This window comes from Babylonia areolata, chromosome 2, assembly GCF_041734735.1.
Source record: "Babylonia areolata isolate BAREFJ2019XMU chromosome 2, ASM4173473v1, whole genome shotgun sequence".
Lineage (NCBI taxonomy): Eukaryota > Metazoa > Mollusca > Gastropoda > Neogastropoda > Buccinidae > Babylonia > Babylonia areolata.
In genome coordinates, this window is record NC_134877.1 from 34,800,821 (window position 1) to 34,819,906 (window position 19,086).

General features: G+C 37.0%; 1 protein-coding gene across 1 annotated transcript; it reads right to left on the bottom strand.

Moving 5' to 3' along the window:
• On the bottom strand, positions 1 to 15,461 carry LOC143300519 (ubiquitin domain-containing protein 1-like). Its single transcript, XM_076614259.1, has 3 exons — positions 15,163 to 15,461; positions 10,881 to 11,117; positions 1 to 7,839 (listed from the first exon to the last, which is right to left on the bottom strand). The coding sequence occupies exons 1-3, from the start codon at positions 15,227 to 15,229 to the stop codon at positions 7,460 to 7,462; spliced, it is 684 nt and encodes a 227-aa protein (XP_076470374.1). The 5' UTR covers positions 15,230 to 15,461; the 3' UTR covers positions 1 to 7,459.
• Between the last annotated feature and the right edge of the window lie 3,625 nt (positions 15,462 to 19,086).

A 19,086-nucleotide genomic window follows, 5' to 3' on the forward strand; every position in this document is an offset into this window, starting at 1 on the left:
TTGTGTTTTTTTGTTTTTGTTGTTGTTTTTTGTTTGTTTTTGTGGGCTTTTTTGCAACAGAATATTTGGCACACATATTTTTCTACCAAAGCACATAAATATACCCAAAGGATGCCCCTGTCAACAATCATTACTACTGGCACACTGTACACAAAAATTGTTAAATAAAGTAATGATAATAAGGTGAAAGAGAACAAAAAGAACAATTATTAAATTCCTATTTAAAAAGGTGAGAAAAAAAAACCGAAAATGCTCCATATCAAGTAACTAGTAAGGTATACACAATAAAAACAACTGAGAAAAGGTTACAGGAAAACAGATGATTTAAATGTACTAAAACTAAAAAGGCTCAATGAAATATGAAGGCAGAAACCAAATGCACCAAGAAAAACAACAACAGAACAGATCAGAAAGGAGAAAACTGCAGATACTAGAGATATCATTTATAGATCTAAAACAAAAACAAAAAAAAACTAAACCCTTCAGTGTTCAATTCAAAACTGGGGGATGCAGGGGAAGAAAATGGTCACCAAAGTTACAAGAAATAAAGATGACACACCTGCACTTGAACTGCAACAACCTGAACACAAAGAATCCCTTCTACTTGCTATCAAATCACAAATATGAAACACTAAGAACACTGTATGACACGTGCATGATACTTTCATGCTGAACTAGCCGAACGAGAGAATCGACACTGGTGAGATGAAATATTTTTCGTGCATAGCTTTGACAGACAGCTTCTTGGAGAAATCAATCAGTACGAGATCCAAACGCCAGTTAAAACTATGGCTTCATGATGGATAGCGGCTGCTGCTTACAACATAGGAATCTTTTGCTGTTTGTACTCAGTTCAGTGACAGGCATGTTTAAAGCTTCAGTGCAGTGATGAAAAGACCCAAGTAATACGGTATTTAAATACTGAATATTACCAAAATAACCTAGCACACAAACTTGCCTGTTTAAACAAGTTATACAGTTTTACAATGAAGTGGTGTAAAAGGAGGTGTTTAAACAATAGTTCCGTTTGTCCTGCTCTGATATTTGATATGTTTATAAGGAACTGAGATAAAATATAGATACAGAACATAATTTTTATTAAGTCTGAAATGAAACAAAATCACCAGTAAAAGGATCCATTAGGCTACCTCCTGACAGATTTCAAAATACAGAGCGGCTATAGAAAACATGTCTCCTTTCACCAGTTTTCATGCTACATTCAAGCATTAAAATGAGAAATGAACGACAAATGTGATTACAAGAGTTACAACAATCTCAGAGACAAAGTGCTCAACTCAATACAAAAAGTTGGTAGTAAGCACCCAGTTTGCATACAATGTACATAACAAATAGCTGAAATACACTCTGAACTTTCTCAAACACATGGGGTTAGTGTTAAAATCATTACAATGTGACCTCCAAAAAAGTTGTTTTTATTGAGTAGGTAACTGGATATCAAAACAAAAACAAAAAAAGATAACAAACTCGTAAACAAAACAAAAAAGCCTGTACACAGCAAGCTTGCTGCAGTATGATCCAGAAACTGATAAACATTAGACCTACAAATCCCTAAAGTCCAGTACTTTCCCACCCCAAAAAAGCATGCACACATACACATGCACACACACATGCATGAACACAGGTTAAAACTGGATCTATGTGCTATCAGTAAATTCAAACTCAATCCATCACATGAAAGACTGTCTTGAACATTTTACAGAGGATTTAAAGGAACACCACCTCTTCACATCATCTTGCTGTGACAATATATGTGAATAAATAGATCAACATACCACTTTCAAAACAAAACAAAAAATGTTTAAAAGGAACAATGAACCCCGCCTCATAACACTTTCCAACAACAAAAGGCTGATTGCCTGAACCCCAAGTTTTCCTCTCTGCAACAAAACTCATTCTCTTTTGTGGACTAAACCAGACCATCAGCTATATTTAACATCAAACATCCTTTGGCCCCAACCGCTTTTCTTTTCATTCCTTCCAAACAAAATACACAACACATAACATATACGGCTGATGAACAAAACAATCAAAACATGTATTCTCTTTTAAGTAGATCTGTGCTCTTTTTTGTTTTGTTTTTTCAATGATGCACATACACTTTACACAAACAGTGCATACTGTGGTCAAGTATGTTCTTTGGTCTTGCACCAGATCCTAACAAGTCCAGAAGATTTTTTTTTTTTTTTTAGGGGGAGCTGGGGTGAAATCCTTTCGTATTCATGAAATAATACATCTGTCACAAGCATGCAGTTCAGCAAAGAGATACACACACCCTCAGAATAAGGTAAAAGATCAGAAGCATACGCTGCCTCCATGTCAAACAATAAAACTGGAAAAGAAGAAAGAAGTGCAACACTCCATACAAACTTTGCATCAGATGATGTACTGCCTTAAATAAAAAAATAAAAATATCATGCTTAACCATTGACACTTACTTCCTCATAGATTCTCTTCTATTTTCATTTTATATTCCTGGTAGTGGTAAGTTCACTCTAAAATGAAAAGGATTGGTTTTTATTTGTTTGTTTGTTTCTTTTTGTTATTGTTGTTTTTCAAGACTAAATATCTCTTAACTGAAAAGAATAAAAATGTGGGTGTAAACCAGACTTCAAGCTCTGCTCACAAGCACTCAAATTTCAGAAAACAGAGAATTTACATTCAATAGCACTGATTACCTGTCCATGTTTCACTCACAACTTAAATATTAATATGTCAGCCTTGTACATTTACAATTATAACCATCAGAACTGTGTTACCAATAAATGACTCTTTACAACTTGAAAATGATCAAATACATTGGCTGTATTCTCTGGAAGAAAGAAAGTATACCTGACAAAGGTACCTTAAAGTAGCTTATGGGGTGGATTGCTCACAACAATCCAGTATCAGTTTTAACGCTCAATTATTTGTTCACATAAAATTATATGTTTACCATCCACAGAACAGTTATGTACATGCACATAAAACAAGTACTTGTCTCATTTTCAACTTTTTTCTTTTTTGGGGAAGGGGTAAAGTAGGTATGGACAAGAGAAAGGGTGTGAAACTATATTAATGCAGTGAAACTGAAAGACACAAAATGAGACTGGAAACAAAATGAAAATGAAGCAAAATCACTACCAGGTACATTGATAAATACCAACTGAAATTTAAAAACCCAACACCATGTATTGACAGTGAGGCATGCTCTCTCTCTCTCTCTCACGCGCGCGCGCACACACACACACACACACACACACACACACACCCTGTAAGTATGTTAAAATGTTAAAATTAAAATAAAAAAGATCAAGTTCAAAATATTGACAGATTCTGTTGCCTTGATGGACAACCACAGTTTGTTTTGTCCAAACCTATTCTTCTCCAATGTCCAAACATTTTTTTCAAACTTAAGATCGACTGATATAAAAAGACAGAATTATGGGAAATAAACTGAAGAAGCCTGTACATTTGCATATACATACATTTTCCTTTTGATTAAACTGTATCTGTATTCTCTAAAACATACAGCAAAAGACGGAACTCCAGATTCAAGTTTCTCATTTTCTTCAAGATGGCAAACATATAAATTGATATTAAACAGGTAAACCACATCAAACCTGTACAGCTGTGTAGCAAAAAAAAAAAAAACTCTAATGCACCAAACAAACAAAACACAAACAAAGGGTAACATGCAAGCATGCCACTTGAAAGAAATGTGGCGGTTGTTTGACCCATGAATACATGGGATGCACCGGTCAGGCCTCAACCAGCTCAAATGCTTACGCTATACGATAATGACTGTGGCCTCCCCAACTGGATACCATCTGTTTGTTAAAGATGTTGCTTTGCTTATGCATTTTGTGTGTGAGCCTAAACTCTAAACAACACAACCATTCAAACTGGGTCTGAATATATATTATATAATATACAAGTATACTTTAAACAGACCAACCCCCTCACTTCTGTCCCATCAATCCCCCCCCCCCACCTCCCACAACCTCCTCCCCCACTTTCTGTTTTAATGAGATAGTAGGTACTGTTAACATAACCATACAAACCATGATTCTGACATAGCACACCAAACTGGAACATTGAAAAGCTGTGGCTGGGGGACTGCGGATTAAGGGAAAGAGGTGTAGAGAAGAAAAAAAAAGGTTAATAATAATATGCATGTTTAAGCTTACACACTACTATGGCAATCCTGGTCTCTGGTCTCTTCTTATCACACTTAGTATGGAAGCATAATTATTTGCGTGACTTATCATTTTCTCTTTTCTTTCTACTACAAAAAATAAATACAGCTCTTAGTGTGGATGCATATTCATCACCATTACTTTTTTCTTTTCTTTTTTCTGTTCCATGATTAATTACTTCTTTCATTTTCTTTTAACAAGCATGCAATAACTTGTAAATAGTGTTAACTGTATCCTTATTCCATGTTCTACCTAATTTCAACCCTACCCTCTAGTAAATTCTCGATAAACATATCTTTATTATTTCTAATAATATTACAGGTTCTTGAATTAAAAAAAATGTATATAAAAAAATCATACATGTACATGTGATAAAAAGTGATATATATAAGAACACTATGCTACATGGTTTGACCTTGGATGTTCAAAAGTTCACACACAAAAAAGCAGAAAAAAGTACATTTTCATTATGCTTGTGACTGGGTGAAAAACACTCGTGAAATCAATGTCACCTTCATCACAGAGAATTCTAGACTTTTCTGTCACTTTTAGCCCAAACAGGGCTGCAGACGCTGATTGAATGGTGCATGCATGTACTTGCTGTAAAGCTTTTTCTATTCAAATAAATCAGTGACCTCATCAATATAACCAAACAAAAAAAAATTTTATTTTTCTTTTACTAATGTTTCTTTCTCTTCTCTTTACCTCCTGACACTTCTCCCTGCCCCTCCCCATCAACCACTTCCATCCCAAGTCACTTCTCCCCCCCCCCCCACCCCCACCCCCTATACCCCCACCCATGCCCCTCAAATTATCCTTACTTAAGAAGTAAATCAAATAATTCCATGACCATTTCATTTTCTTTCAAAATTTCACAATATATTCAATAAGCTATGAACTAATTTACATCCATAAATGAAAGCTTAAAGACAGTTCACAAATATGACCATAAAAATGTTTTCAACAAAAGAGGAAGATCTGAACTTTAGGATTTCTAATAGGAACTATATCATCTACATGTGATGATAATTATGTCAGTGCTAGCCCAAATTGGGTTGCAGATACTGATCACAAATGTTCTGAAGAGAAATTAAATTAATTCAGTCATATCTACTAGTGGGTGGCTCAGTGGAACTTTTCTAAGATGAATTAGTTGTATCTTCTTGGTGGCTCAAAAGATATATACGTATATTCTAAAGATCATTAATTCAGTCATCCATTCTGGGTGGCTTATCACAAATGCATGAAAACACAAACGCTGAAACAGTGAAACAGCGGGTAAAACTGAAAACACGCACGCACGCATGCATGCATGCAGGCACACACACACACGCAAACACACAATCATCAATAATTATTTCATACAAAGAAAAACGCACAACTAGCCCACTGCATGTCATTCTTGTGCAAACTTAATTCTGGAGATACTTCATCCCAGGCAGTATCAAAACAATTTTCGACAGAGAAGCAGGACACAAACAAAACATAAAACTTGTTTCTGCATAACATAGCATTTCACTGCGTGATCGTTTACTTACTGAGCATTTTACGCAAGCTTGATGTAAGTTTCTTGCTTTTTTGAAACCGCATTGGTTTCAAAGATTATTGATCAGTTTTCCTATCACTGTAACAGTCTATAATATCAATCACTTGCTGAAAGGTTTTATATTTATTCGGGGTGGCTGGGTAGGTATTCTCCACCCGCCAAATTAAAATCTTATCTGACAGAGATAAATATGTGTAAATATTTTCGCTTTACCATTCCACTTACGCTCACATGCATGTGGACAAATACAACATATTTATTAAATAAATAATAACAATACTGAAGATCAAAACAGAAAGAGACATGTTAAAATGCTTTAATTTGGCTTTTCTTCCACTTCTGCCACTGAGTTTAGCCATCCCACACAAGGAAATATTTACCTCTTTAAGACCCTGCATGTATGTAGATCACATATGTATACAAATTCCAATATATATTTTTCTGCTTCAAACCCACATTAATCATTTAATGTCTTGTCTCAGCATCTATGACATGTTCACACATTCAAAATAAAATAAACAATATATCATTTTTTAAAGGAATTTCCCGAATTTTTGTTTTTATTCATGAGTATTTCATTTTTAAAGAAAACAACAAATAAAGTTAACTTCTTTTGCAATTTCTAAATCAATTATAAACGGTAAAAAAAAGTACAGGGAAAAACTGTCTCATCGTTTACCGCTGACCTTGGACCCCGATCATCAGTGAAATCAATTAACAGAAATCAATCAACACAGTCATGATCATACAAGATTACATCTACATGAGAGTGATTTGGTAGGTCTCAGACAAATCAAGTTTCCAGGCCAAGCAACAAGTAGTTCTTAGATACATACATTTCCAAAAGCTTTAACTGCAGTATTAACATAAGTCACTGAAAGCTTAGCACAGTTACAGAATCTATTTTGGATACACCTGATGAAGATATACATTTCCTTCTGCAAACTTCTCAACCAGAATCATGCTTAATCACGCAGTTGCCTCCCTTGGCAATTGTGACCTTGCACATAACAAATTGCGTACATTTCTAATGATGCAATTCAGAAATAAGTTTGACAGACGATAGTATTGAGTTTTCATGCGTTCAAAAACACGCTGAGAAATGGACATCATGGTTTAGTGCTGTGAGCTAAATCATACAAATACTTCAGAAATATGAAATGAATGAAGGAATGCAGGAGAAGTGGTTTTGGTGCTGTGCGTGAGTATGTATGTGCATGTGTGTGTGTGTGTGACAAACTGACCCAGGTACAAGCGCTTAGTGTGGGGTGGGTCAGGAATGAGTCAAAGGCAAAGTACAGTGCCAAACTGTCCAATGTGAGGAAGAGGGGTAGCCACCAATGACTCTGAAGCATTATTGCTTCTTGATATGTCTGAGGCCTGCCTTTGTGTACCAACAATATGTTGCTCTTAAATTAAAAAAAAAAAAGAAAAGAAAAAAAAGAAGTGATGTCCAGATTATCAACAGATACAGCCATGCTACATAAGACAAATGCAGCATCCAAATCTTTTCCAAAAACCAACACTTTTTTTTCCCCAACCAAACTTATAGTCATCAGGATAGCTGAACATCAATAACAACACAGACTCACTTTATAAAGTTTATATATTGTATACTCTCAAGTGAGCCAAGAAAGGGTTTTTCATCTGACAGGTGTCATCTGCAAGTTTTTCCCCAGGCACACACTTTCACAAAGCTTTGGACAGCACACCACGTTCAACTGCTGGCAGATGACACAATCACTTGCACCACAAAACCCTTGGGGATGTGTGCATCCTCGATGCGCAGTTTGTCGTTGAGCATCTTCCCACTGAAGAACCAGCGCTGGCGCTCTGGCTCTACCCCTTCCTTCTCCTGCAGTAGTCTTTTCACTTTGTGTACGGTGTCTGTGGTTCGAACCATCACTTTCAGGTCCTTGGACATGTGGGAGAGGCGAAGTTTGAGGGGCACTTCCACACCTGGAGAGACGCTGGCATCCGCATCACCCCCAGCTTCATTTTCGCTGCTGGCTTCAATGAGGTTGATGGGGGCACTGAGCACATACACAGGGAGCTGGTAGCGGTTCCCAAGCTCATCATAGCAGTCCATGAGAGTGCCTGTGGGGAACAGGTCCAGAGCATAAATGAGAAATTCAGCGGTAACATAATGACAGCGGTGGTATTGTGTATGAAAGAGAGAGCGAGAGGGAGAGAGAGAGAAAGAGAGAAAGTGTGTGTGTGTGCATAAAAGCAAGTTTATAGAAATTCTGGAAATATTGTAAAACTAAGGTTCTTCAACTTTGTGTAAAATATGCCATTTCAATGATGTGGACGTCTATACATGTACATTTATCTATCTATTATATGAAATATATATATACATATAATGATAATGATAATAGTAATAATAATGGATACTTATATAGCACACTATCCAGAAATCTGCTCTAGGTGCTTTACAAAAACACTTTTGTTTACATAACACATTGCATCAATGTTACATACACACCAAAATGTGACTAAAAAAAATACACAAACACACACACACATACACACAATGCATACATACATTTTTACACACATATATACACAGCATATATATATATATATATATATATATATATATATATATATATATGTGTGTGTGTGTGTGTGTGTGTGTGTGTAGCCGAGCGCTAAGCTGGCTTCACTGTTTACCACACAAGCTATAGCAGACGCCTTTTCCGCAACTAACATGACAGTCTTCAATGACTCACTCATAAGGCGCAACACAATTTCAAATTTTGAATGTGCGCCCCTACTAAACTGCTCCAACCATTTATTAAATTAAATGCACTAGTTGGGTCACGGTTAAGTATGTGTAATTAAATCTGTATATATCATTCATTGCCAGAATATATCTGATGTGCCTACACACACACTTTAATCAGTTAGAAGCACAGTTGACTTTGGTTTAATCATTCGTCAGTCAAAAGATTTCAACTGACGTTAAGCTTACGTGATTTTGTCTTCTCATCACATATAATGCTACAGTCTACAGTTCTGTATGTGACTGCTGTTGGAAACTAAAACCACTCTATTATAGTGTTTGGATGAGAACAGATCAGGCATTTAGAAATTACAAAGCCGATTTTCATTGTCGACACTTAACGACATTCACTCCACACCTAGCATTGCTTGACGGCTTTTTGACACACCATAGTTAATATCTCTTTCATCAGATCAGTAAAATACAAGTATTATATACTGACAGAATTGTCGCAATTCCATCTTTAAATCTATACCATTTGTGTTTGCCTACATTAAATTGATTTAATGCTGTTTGTAATTTTCAACGATGGACTTGTTAAAACTGACCCTTTTCACGTGACCAAAATTAAGATTATAAATTCAACTTGAACAATCAACACTTCATTTTATACTCATTAGAAAGTAGGCATTGAGCTCTTTCTTTTGTGACCTATCCGACGTAAATTGATAGCATTTAGAAATCTATCACTGAACACCTTGTAACAAACACAACTGTAATCAAATTTAGCCCAATCTGAGCCAATTTGCTTCGCAGCACACACGGGTGTCATTGCAGTTCACTTAAATTGCATGAATAGCCACACCAGGTGATGACTGGTCACTTTCCACCTGGCCAGTCACTGGCTAGAGCCTGCTCTCTCTCTCTCTCTCTCTCTCTACTGTGTTGCATACAGAGTGTGTGTTGCCACAACAGCGAGCATCATCGCCATATCGCTGTAAGTACTGTGTGTAAAATGTACTGATGACTCGTAAATTGTATTCTTTGACACAGTACTTGTGTTCATATGAGTATGTTGATACTGCCTTTGTTTAGTTTACTTGGTTCAGTTATTCACTTATTGCTTTGACATGTACTCACAGCTTGGCTATGATTGATCTAATTGCCATGTCGTCATATGCTCGTAGCAGTATTCCATTTCATTCTTTTCAACGTCACAGTCAGTGATGTCTCTGGACACTGATAGTCTGATAGTGAATGACGTGTTCTTTTTGATTCTTCATTTGCTGTCACTGATGAAGGTTAAGTTATTTATCCCACTTCGGCAGAAGAGATTTAAATGTAGAGCACAAGTTTAGCTATGTTGATATTTGGCTTTGATGCAACAAATTACTCGTGTTAGTTCATTCACCATTTAATGGTTAAGCAATGACAGTTCTTCCAATCTTTGTGTTGTGCACTGACTTGCTATTTGATCTCTCAGCCTGCCAGTATTTAATATCAAAGCCACTGATTCTATCTTTTCTACATACTGGTATCAGTTGTACTGCTACAGTGTGCTTAGTCAGGACTCTAAGATGTGCGTAGTATTTTGTTGTGGTGATTAAAAGATAGTGTTGATTTAATATCAGTTATTGATTAAAACCATCTGATATGTATCACAGTCAGAGTGAGTCTGTTAACTGTAATTTAGTGATTATGCTCTCTCCTATACGACTTACTCCAGCATAGTGCTACATAATAACTGATTCATTTGAGTCACTTTGACACAGTATGATCTTTACCTTAATCTATACTGTAAGAGTACTTTCAATGAATCAGCTTTGCTTTAACCACTTTATCTACACTGTTTATATGTATCAGAAATGTCATTTGATGTCACTGTTTGGTCTTCACACATATGCATTGTCTTATGTCATGTTGTTGCTTATTCCAAACTCAGTGGTAATCTTTCCATGCTTATTCCAAACTCAGTGGTAATCTTTCCATGCAACATGTACACATGTGCTTACTATCCACTTGCATTCCTGATGTTTTGTTGTTTGTGTCTTCCAGGCACTGTCTTCTTTATTCTTTATTCTCTTCTTTATTCTTCTTCTCTCCTTCTTTACTTAATATTGTAATAAAACGATAGAAAAACCCTTTTGTGACTGGCCTGCTATATGCCCCTGGCCTGCGCATGGATCTTTTCTATCCTTTATTACAGTAAATCATCAGTAATTCTTCTGTATTGTCCCCCTTTATATAATAAGCCAATCGGGTACACGGCTACATATATATATATATATATATATATATATATATAAAGAGAGAGAGAGAGTGTGTGTGTGTAGGTGTGTCTGTTTCACCACAACCATTCTCATCAATTGTTTAAAAAAAATTCCTGGTGCTGTAGTCTACAGCTGCTTACCATGGGGCAATGATATGCTGGCACCATCCACAATGGCTTGAGCTAAAGCATGGTCACCAGTTTCTAAAGCGTACGCTGCTGCCTTGAGTGCGTCCCAAATCTCTTTACGGCCCTCAAAGGCTGGAGCCGTGTCCCAGAATTCATCTCTTTTGCTGCGTAGTTGTCCTTCTGTCAGAGGGTGCTCACTCTTCCACTTTGGCTTCTCTGCTTTGAGTGGCTGATTTCTACCAATGGAAACTGCAATGACATTAAATCACATTCAGATTGTCCATTTCCTTTCTGAAAAAATGAAGTTGGATTTAAATATAACTGTGGATGCATGTAACATTACAGGTGCATCTTAATCACATTATGATTATGTGGAAGATGGTTCACTAGCTATGCATAAATGTAAATGTGCTTGTTATGTATGTCTGCATCTGTGTCTGTATGTGTCTTTGTGTGTGAGTGTTTACTTGTGTAGTGTGATGTGTGTGTAAACAATTGTGAGGTTATAAAACATGTGACAATGGAGGGGAGTGCAGGACTTGCAATTTCAATTCAATATCAATACAGTAGATTCACTCTTTATTATCATGTCTATGGGGTTTTTTGTTCTTCTTTTTTTCTTTTTTTTATGAAAAAATAAGTTAAATGATATTTATTTCACTTTTCTTTCTTTTAAGACTCATTTTAAGCAGGCAGTTAAAATAAAATCAAATTCTCCACAATGACACAGAGACAAGAAGAGTCTGAAACTAAATGCTGTTTTCAGAATGGCAACATTGTAATACTAAATACTAATACAGTAATAGGCAAACCGCTTGTACACAATGCAGAACGTGTGGTTGGCTCGACTAAGCACACAGAGCATGCACTAAGAGCCCCGGTATTCAAGTAGTTCAAGTGTGTACATAGGGAAGTGTTGGGTAGTGCATGTGTCATGTCTGAGTGTGCTTGTGTGTGTGTGTGTGTGTGAGTGTGTGTGAAACAAGTAACAAGGCTTTTTGAAAAACAAATGGCTAAACTGTGTCAAAATGATCCTATTCCAACAGGTAAATGATCCTATTCCAACAGGTAAAGAACAAGTAACTCATGTCCTCACTCACTCTCTCACCTAAAACACAATCTACATGTCTACTATGCAGAATGAACATCAAACACATTCAAACAAACACAGTGTGGACTTTCGGTGAACAAGGAAATGAGAGGGGATGTTGTACTGGATGCACTATACATTTTTTTTCCATTCTGATTCTCTCTTAATTACTTTCTGTCTCTCAGTCTTCTTCAGTTCCTCTCTTATTATAACATGAATACACAGACAAAAAAGAAAAAAAAGTTAAATGCTTCCAGTAAACAAATGATTAAATGAAATATTTAACCCCAACTTTTCACCTCTCTCTCTCTCTCTCTATCTCTCTCTCTCTCTCTCTCTCACTCTGTTGGTCTGTCTGAGTCTCTCATGCGTACCATTATATCTCAGACATTAATACTAAAAAAGTTGTATTAACCGTAAAGGTATAGCCTCTGGTTGATGATTCAACAAGAATTACAGTAATTAAGAAAGACTTGACAGTCAATCTAATGCATGAATTATTTGATAAAACTATTAAATAAAAGAAAAAAGAAAGTATAATCTACCACAATCATTTCAATTCTTGTAAGTTTCAGACATAGTCTTCTTTGATTAAATACAAAAACTTTTATTACACAGACTTTGTGTGCTTTTTTGCAATATCTTTAAATTCTGGATTCCATTAAAAAGCCATAAACTCCTCTCCAAAACTTTACACCCATGGATCAGACTTGCAAATCTCTTAGAATATTTGTATACCTGCTATTAACAATTACCGAGAACTGGCAGTTTGTGACTGCAATAATCTGAACTGAAAGAAAGATATTTGTCATCTGTTATATGTATATCTGGGGCAGTCAATGGTCAAATATTTCTGTCTTCAAATATTCTTTGTCAATATTTTTCATAAAGTTAAGATTTACCTTCAAAATAAGTCTTTAACCTGTTCCATGCCTGTAAGACATCTGCTGGCAACCTACAAAAAGCTTCCCCAGTGCCGGTAACTTGGACCTGGAGTCCACTGACATCCTGCATCTATTCAAATTTTCCTTCATAACATTATCATTGGAGTCTGATTCAATAAACATAAGCATACTGTGAGCAGTTAATTTGATGTGTCTGGATTATAAAAATACTTTTTTCAAATGACTTAATGAGTATATTACTATAAATCATATGTCAGGTGGAAGACTCCTTTCTTTTCAACTATGATTTGCAAACTGGACCACATGTTAATTGTTATGAACATGGATATTGGGGTTAGCATCATATGCAGAAAAAAGCACTCGAAACTTTGTAAAGCAAAGAAAGTGGTCCCAGTCGGCAAATTTACAGGCTGTGCAAATGATTATGGATAGGTGTTTGGCATGTTCGATGAAGATAAATCTCCTGTCTGATAATTTGTTTGACCACAAAGGAAATTACAACAGTGATGAAACTAGTTGACAGAACATTCAATGCTTGCTCAGTCCATCTATCCATTCAGACTGTATTTTTGAGCAGATGACAATGACTGACAGAGAGAACGGCAGTATACGTGCATAGTTTGGGAAGGAGGGGAGAGAGGGGGAATCAGACTATAGGTTGTATGCTAGTCAGAGGGTGTGGAAGGGGTTGTGGCTGTGAACATCAAAAAACCATTGCTGTCACTGATCAGATTACTGCCGCACTTTGGACTACAGCCAGTAATCCATGATTTTCATTAAACCCAGGTTTAAAACTATAACAAAAGTGCAAAAGAAAGGATATACCTGGTTTTATTTTATTTTATTTATTTACTGACTTGTTTACAAAGAAAGCTAATTGACATGCACAGTAGCATGGACTAAGTTGAGTGTTTTGAAACAGCTTCATCCTCTGTAGGGGAGTGGAAGAGGTGGGGGGGTGGGGGGCGGTGGGGTTCTTTGGTGTCTCAAAGCTTGTCTGTTCTGTTTCTTAGTATATAATTGACCTTTCATTTTGACTGAGCCAATATTTGTCACTGTTGGGACAGTTATTCACTTACATGTCTGCAAGAATTGTGATTGTCATCATCAGTTACAAAGACCTTTCTTTTCAATACATCTTGCAGAAGTTGTTACTGAAGATATAATGATTGTGCACACCTACTAAATTCATCAACTATAACTGTCATTCCTTTGGACTATGTTGACTAAATTTTGTTCTCTGTGTCTGTGTTTACATACTCAATCTGTTCTGTTGGCACACAATGACAGTGACTTCTTGTGTGAGTATTTAGTTCTGACATTAATACTGACAGGAAAACACTTTGTGTGTCACTCTGTGTATGGATGTGTGAGTGTAAGTGTGTGTGTGTGTATGTGTGTGTGTGTGTGTGTGCACTGTATGTCTCAGCGAGAGATTCAGACTAAATCACTGTCAAGAGAACCCAGTGTGTGTGTGTGTGTGTGTGTGTGTGTGTGAAAAAGAAAAGAACCCAAAAGTATATGTGTGTGCAAGGAAGAGAGAGATCGATTGCGTGTGTGTGTGTGTATGAGAGAAATGAACCCAGACGTATATGTGTGTGAAAATGAGTGTGTGTTTGTGTTTGTCACTTTGTGTGTCTGTGTGTGTGTGACTGAATAAACATACAATTTACAACCCTTGTAACAAAGTAAATTTGACAAGTATCCTGCTGTGTCACACAATGTCCGGGTACCTTATCTGAACACTTGGTTGGTTAAGGTTGCAGCTGGTTTCATTTGGACTGGATCTGTTACTGTTATGTAAAAGAGTAGGCCTCCACAGCAAGACATCCTGCTTAGGTCACATGTTAGGGTGAAAAAGATATCATGATCATCAGATTTTACCTGAAGTAACAAGTTATCAAATAATCAAAATAAAACTTGTCAAAGCAAAATTCCACACTCATCATGATTATAGGTCTTAAATAGCTTGGGCGTTGGCTGGTACTTGGGCGTAAGAAGCAACAGATACGACAGTAAAGATTTTTGTTAACTGAAACCATTAGGGGGTTGTTTGTCTTCAGAAACGTAGAAAGTCACATCCCCAGCTCCATTATGCATTCCCTCCCTACCCTTTCAAAAATTTTAACAGTCTGCTTTCATGCTCAATGTTTTTTTAAAGACACGGAAGCTAAGAACGACGAAAGGTCGCCGAGTGGAAGACTTGTCAACAAAGCAACAAACGGTCATGGACGAAGCAGGTGCCTGTTCGCAACATCACGGACGTCATAACAAAGCCATTGTGGCTTTCACATGGTACCTGTGATGTCGGAAGATTCCCCGGACGGAGGTTCTTGATCCCTGTGACTCCCGATACACCCACCCATGCTGTTTTGTTGATGGGTGGGAGCGATGGACAGTTTTGTAGTGGGATTCCCTTTTTTTCTCCCCCACAACAATACCGCAGCTGGTGACGTCACAGAAGAAGCTCCATCAACAAAGACATGGCTATACTTAAATGGTTTGCAGATATTTCCAACACATTGGATTGTAATGTTGTTTTCAGCGTGTATTCAGGATAAACTGGACTAAAAAGACAAAAAAATAATGAAAGATAAACATTGCCGGTCCAGTGTTTTTAATTCCTCCCACACACGAAAAGAAATAACGTTTTAAGAATAAACCGTTTGAGAATCGTATTTGTTTGTGTGTGCACGTGCGTGCAAATAACTAGAACTGTTGCAATTAAGCAAATTATAGGCGAATATTTTAAAATAAAGTGATGGAAGACACATAAAACAGGTCTGACGGCACTGACCTTGTGGATTTTGAACAGACATTTAGGATGCTGAAGTGCAACATACCCAGGTATAATTGCACTTTAGCATCCTAAATTCAGCTCCAGAATTTAGGATGCTTTAGTGCGATTCATTCCGTCACACTTCAGCATCCTAAATTCAGCTCCAGGAATTTACATTGATGTGTGTGTGTGTGTGTGATGAGGCCTGAGTAAATGCATTGCTGGTCAGGCATCTGCTTAGCAGATGTGTAGCATATATGGATTTGTCTGAATGCAGTGATGCCTTATTGAGTAACTGAACTGAGCTGTGTGTCTGGGTGTGTGTGTGTGTGCTACAAGTATGTGTGTTCAAATGAATTGGCAAAATGCCAAAAGGGTGTAACTCATTACCCGCACAAATCATTAAGAAATATGCTGTCTGCATGTTTTGCTTTTCTGTTCAAAAGAACCGGCAAAATTTAATGCTATAAGGATGCAACTCAGTATCTCATGAGTAAGTGCATATTTTCTCATTAATCCCTGAACTGTTGTTGACGCAAGTGGGGGGGAAGGTGGACGCATCTTTTGAATAAACACTGAAAAGTTTTACCTCAGCCTGGTTCAAAGGTATGAGGTCAGGAAAACAGTTCAAGCAGTACTTGTGTAGAGTCCATTTCACAAAAGGATGGATAGTACAATAACCTGGTTTACACAAGCAAAATTTACATTTCCATACTGATTCATACAAGATTTCCTTCGTTCCCTGGAACCCATGTCAAGCAGACTCCACTGTATATTTCTCTGGAACCTCTGACAAACTTCACTTAATTGTAACACACTGATGCAGAACCAAACATTCTGAAAATACCATTCTGACCAACCTTTGGCTCAGGTCAAAGTTTTCACATGTATTTTGGCTTCCCAAACAACATATTTCTCATCATTTTTGTTTGTTTGTTGTTGTTTTAATATCATTTAGACTGACAGATGGTGAGGCTCAACATCTATTAGAAATGACTGGCCATTAAGACCTTCACTTCCTTCAAGCTCACAGTTTATCAGAACTGGTGAAGTAGTGCACCAAGTTTCATTTCAGTACTATCGCATACTATACTGCGAACAGCTTCAAATGAGTCAAAACACTCTGTACCAAATCACGTGACAACATAGTCTACTGCTGCAAAGCTCAAGTGTATTTGATTAACATAATTTTTTGAGTGTTATTGTCTGTGAAGAATGCAATCCATTCAGTAAAAATTACTATGAAAATATGTTAACATTACATATTCATGATGGTTTGCTTTTGTGTGTATGGTGCAGTATGTCCTGTGGTTGAATGTGTTTGTGTTTGAAAGGTAAAACTTTATGTGTGAAACATGCAGTTAGTCAGTTTCTTCCACATTGATTCAGCACTGCATGGGAAACGCACACACACACACACACACACACATGTATATAATTATGTGTGTGTGTGTGTGTGTGTGTATAATTAATGAAATTTGGTAAATCGATTTGTTAAATATGTTCTTTTTAAATTCATATCTTCTTTTTTTTCTTTCTTTTTTTCCTCCTCAAATTAGAATTTCTTTGTGTTGCTCAGTTAATATTTATTCAAATGGTTGCGAAAATGTCAGTACAACAAACAGTTAATCTGACAATAAATGGTTTCAGTCAGTGTGTGTGTATAAATGTATATATTTACACACACATACACACATCCAAAGTGCTCAAAATTGTTCATAAGCTTTCATGTGACAATCAGATTCATGGCACTAATATGAAGCAACACGGGTGTTCAGTGCTGGCACTTTAGTTGGCCCAGCGAAAGTTCATGAACCCAGGAAGTAGGGCATGGATATAAATAAACGCGGCTGACAAACAGGCCGCGCCAGCGGCACTCGCTGTACGCTTGTTCGGCGGTAAATCTGCTTTGTTTTTTCGCGCATCATCTCCTCGGATGGATCGGAAATAACGACTAAAGAAGTGGTTTTCTAAAAAGAACACAAAATAAGCTTTCCATTGACTCCAAACACAATATGTTTTCTTACATAGCGGTTGTTGTGGCAACGGCTGAAACATAAATGAAGAAAGAGAAGAGAAGGATAAGCAGAAACATGATCGCAAAAATCGTTAAGTTTAAATCCCTCTCTAAGAAAACAGGCGTTTAGAACAGTAACATCGTAAATACACACAGAACATATAGCATGCCTGCATGCAGATCAGCTTACCTTTTGAGTTGTGCGATTTTTCTTGGCAGCACAACAAACGTTTAAATGAACACACTGTAGCATGGTGAGAGTGAGCAGCAGGGGGATGGAGAGCGGGGTGAGTGTCTGTCGGCTTATGGCACTGCCGTGCCCTTCATTCCACGAGAAAGACGAAGATTTTTAAGGTAAAAAAAAAAATTTTAAAAAAAATGAAACGATGATGTTGATAAAATAATGAAATTGTGTAAATCAAATCAAACTGCACTCCAATAATACAAGCAGGAATAGCAATAATTCAACTTTCTGTAATCGCTGTAGGAAATGTGTGGATGCTGTGAAAACGTGGGAAAAGTGGGGCGGGGACTGCGGGGCCGAGTGAAACAAAGAAGGCAGTGTCCCAGTTTGGCGCGCAGGGCCAGAAATACCGCGGCGAATGTGCCGGTCAGTACAGAGTGCGGTGGGAAAGTCTGGCATTAAAAAATTTTTGACCTAAGACGCTAGACGCTGCTCGGCCAACTAAAGAGCCGGATTTTGTGCTCGGCTGAGCAGCCGTGGCAAGTACAGCATGTTTTTCTCAAAGCTTATAACTGAGATACAATTCAGGTGAGAACAAGGGGGTGGGTGTGGGTAAGAGAGGGGGGTTAACTGAAGCAACCAAAGAAAGACCAGTCAATATCAACTGTGAAACAATGAATCTCAAAAACTGTTTCAATGTGTCCGTAAATTTAAGTAACTGTTAAAGAGGGTCTGTTGAAAGCAACCAAAGATACCTACAGACTTGTACATGTTGTCAAATAATAATTGTTTTAATCCATCCATGCTCTATTGTGCCAACCATTCTTTGTCAGACAACTAACTTCAAAACAAACAAGAATTCATTTTATATGATGCAATGAAATGTCACGCTTACAGTACATTTTACAATCATAGCAATACAAACTTATTAGCATGACAAAAGAACAAATTCATATGTATCGCTAAAGGAGATGTGTAAACTTTGCCAATGCATATTTTATCATTATACAATTTGATATTTATGTATGTGAATATGAACACATGCATGTGCATGCACATTTGTGTGTGCATTATGTATTTGTGCATCCATGTATGCATGTGTGGAAGGACAAGAAAAGAGAGGCGGGGGAGGGGGGAGAAATTGTTGGATATGTATGTAGCATTTTATTACTTCAAAACTGTTAGGTATGTACGCATGTATTTTATTACTGCAGAGTCAGTAAATACATACACATGAGCACAC

Coding starts and splice junctions, on each gene's coding strand:
- LOC143300519 (XM_076614259.1), bottom strand. CDS start 15,229: ATGGGTGGGTGTATCGGGAGTCACAGGGATCAAGAACCTCCGTCCGGG. Junction 11,118..15,162: donor GGAATCTTCCGACATCACAG/GTACCATGTGAA, acceptor ATGTCATTGCAG/TTTCCATTGGTAGAAATCAG. Junction 7,840..10,880: donor CAGCATATCATTGCCCCATG/GTAAGCAGCTGT, acceptor TGTTCCCCACAG/GCACTCTCATGGACTGCTAT.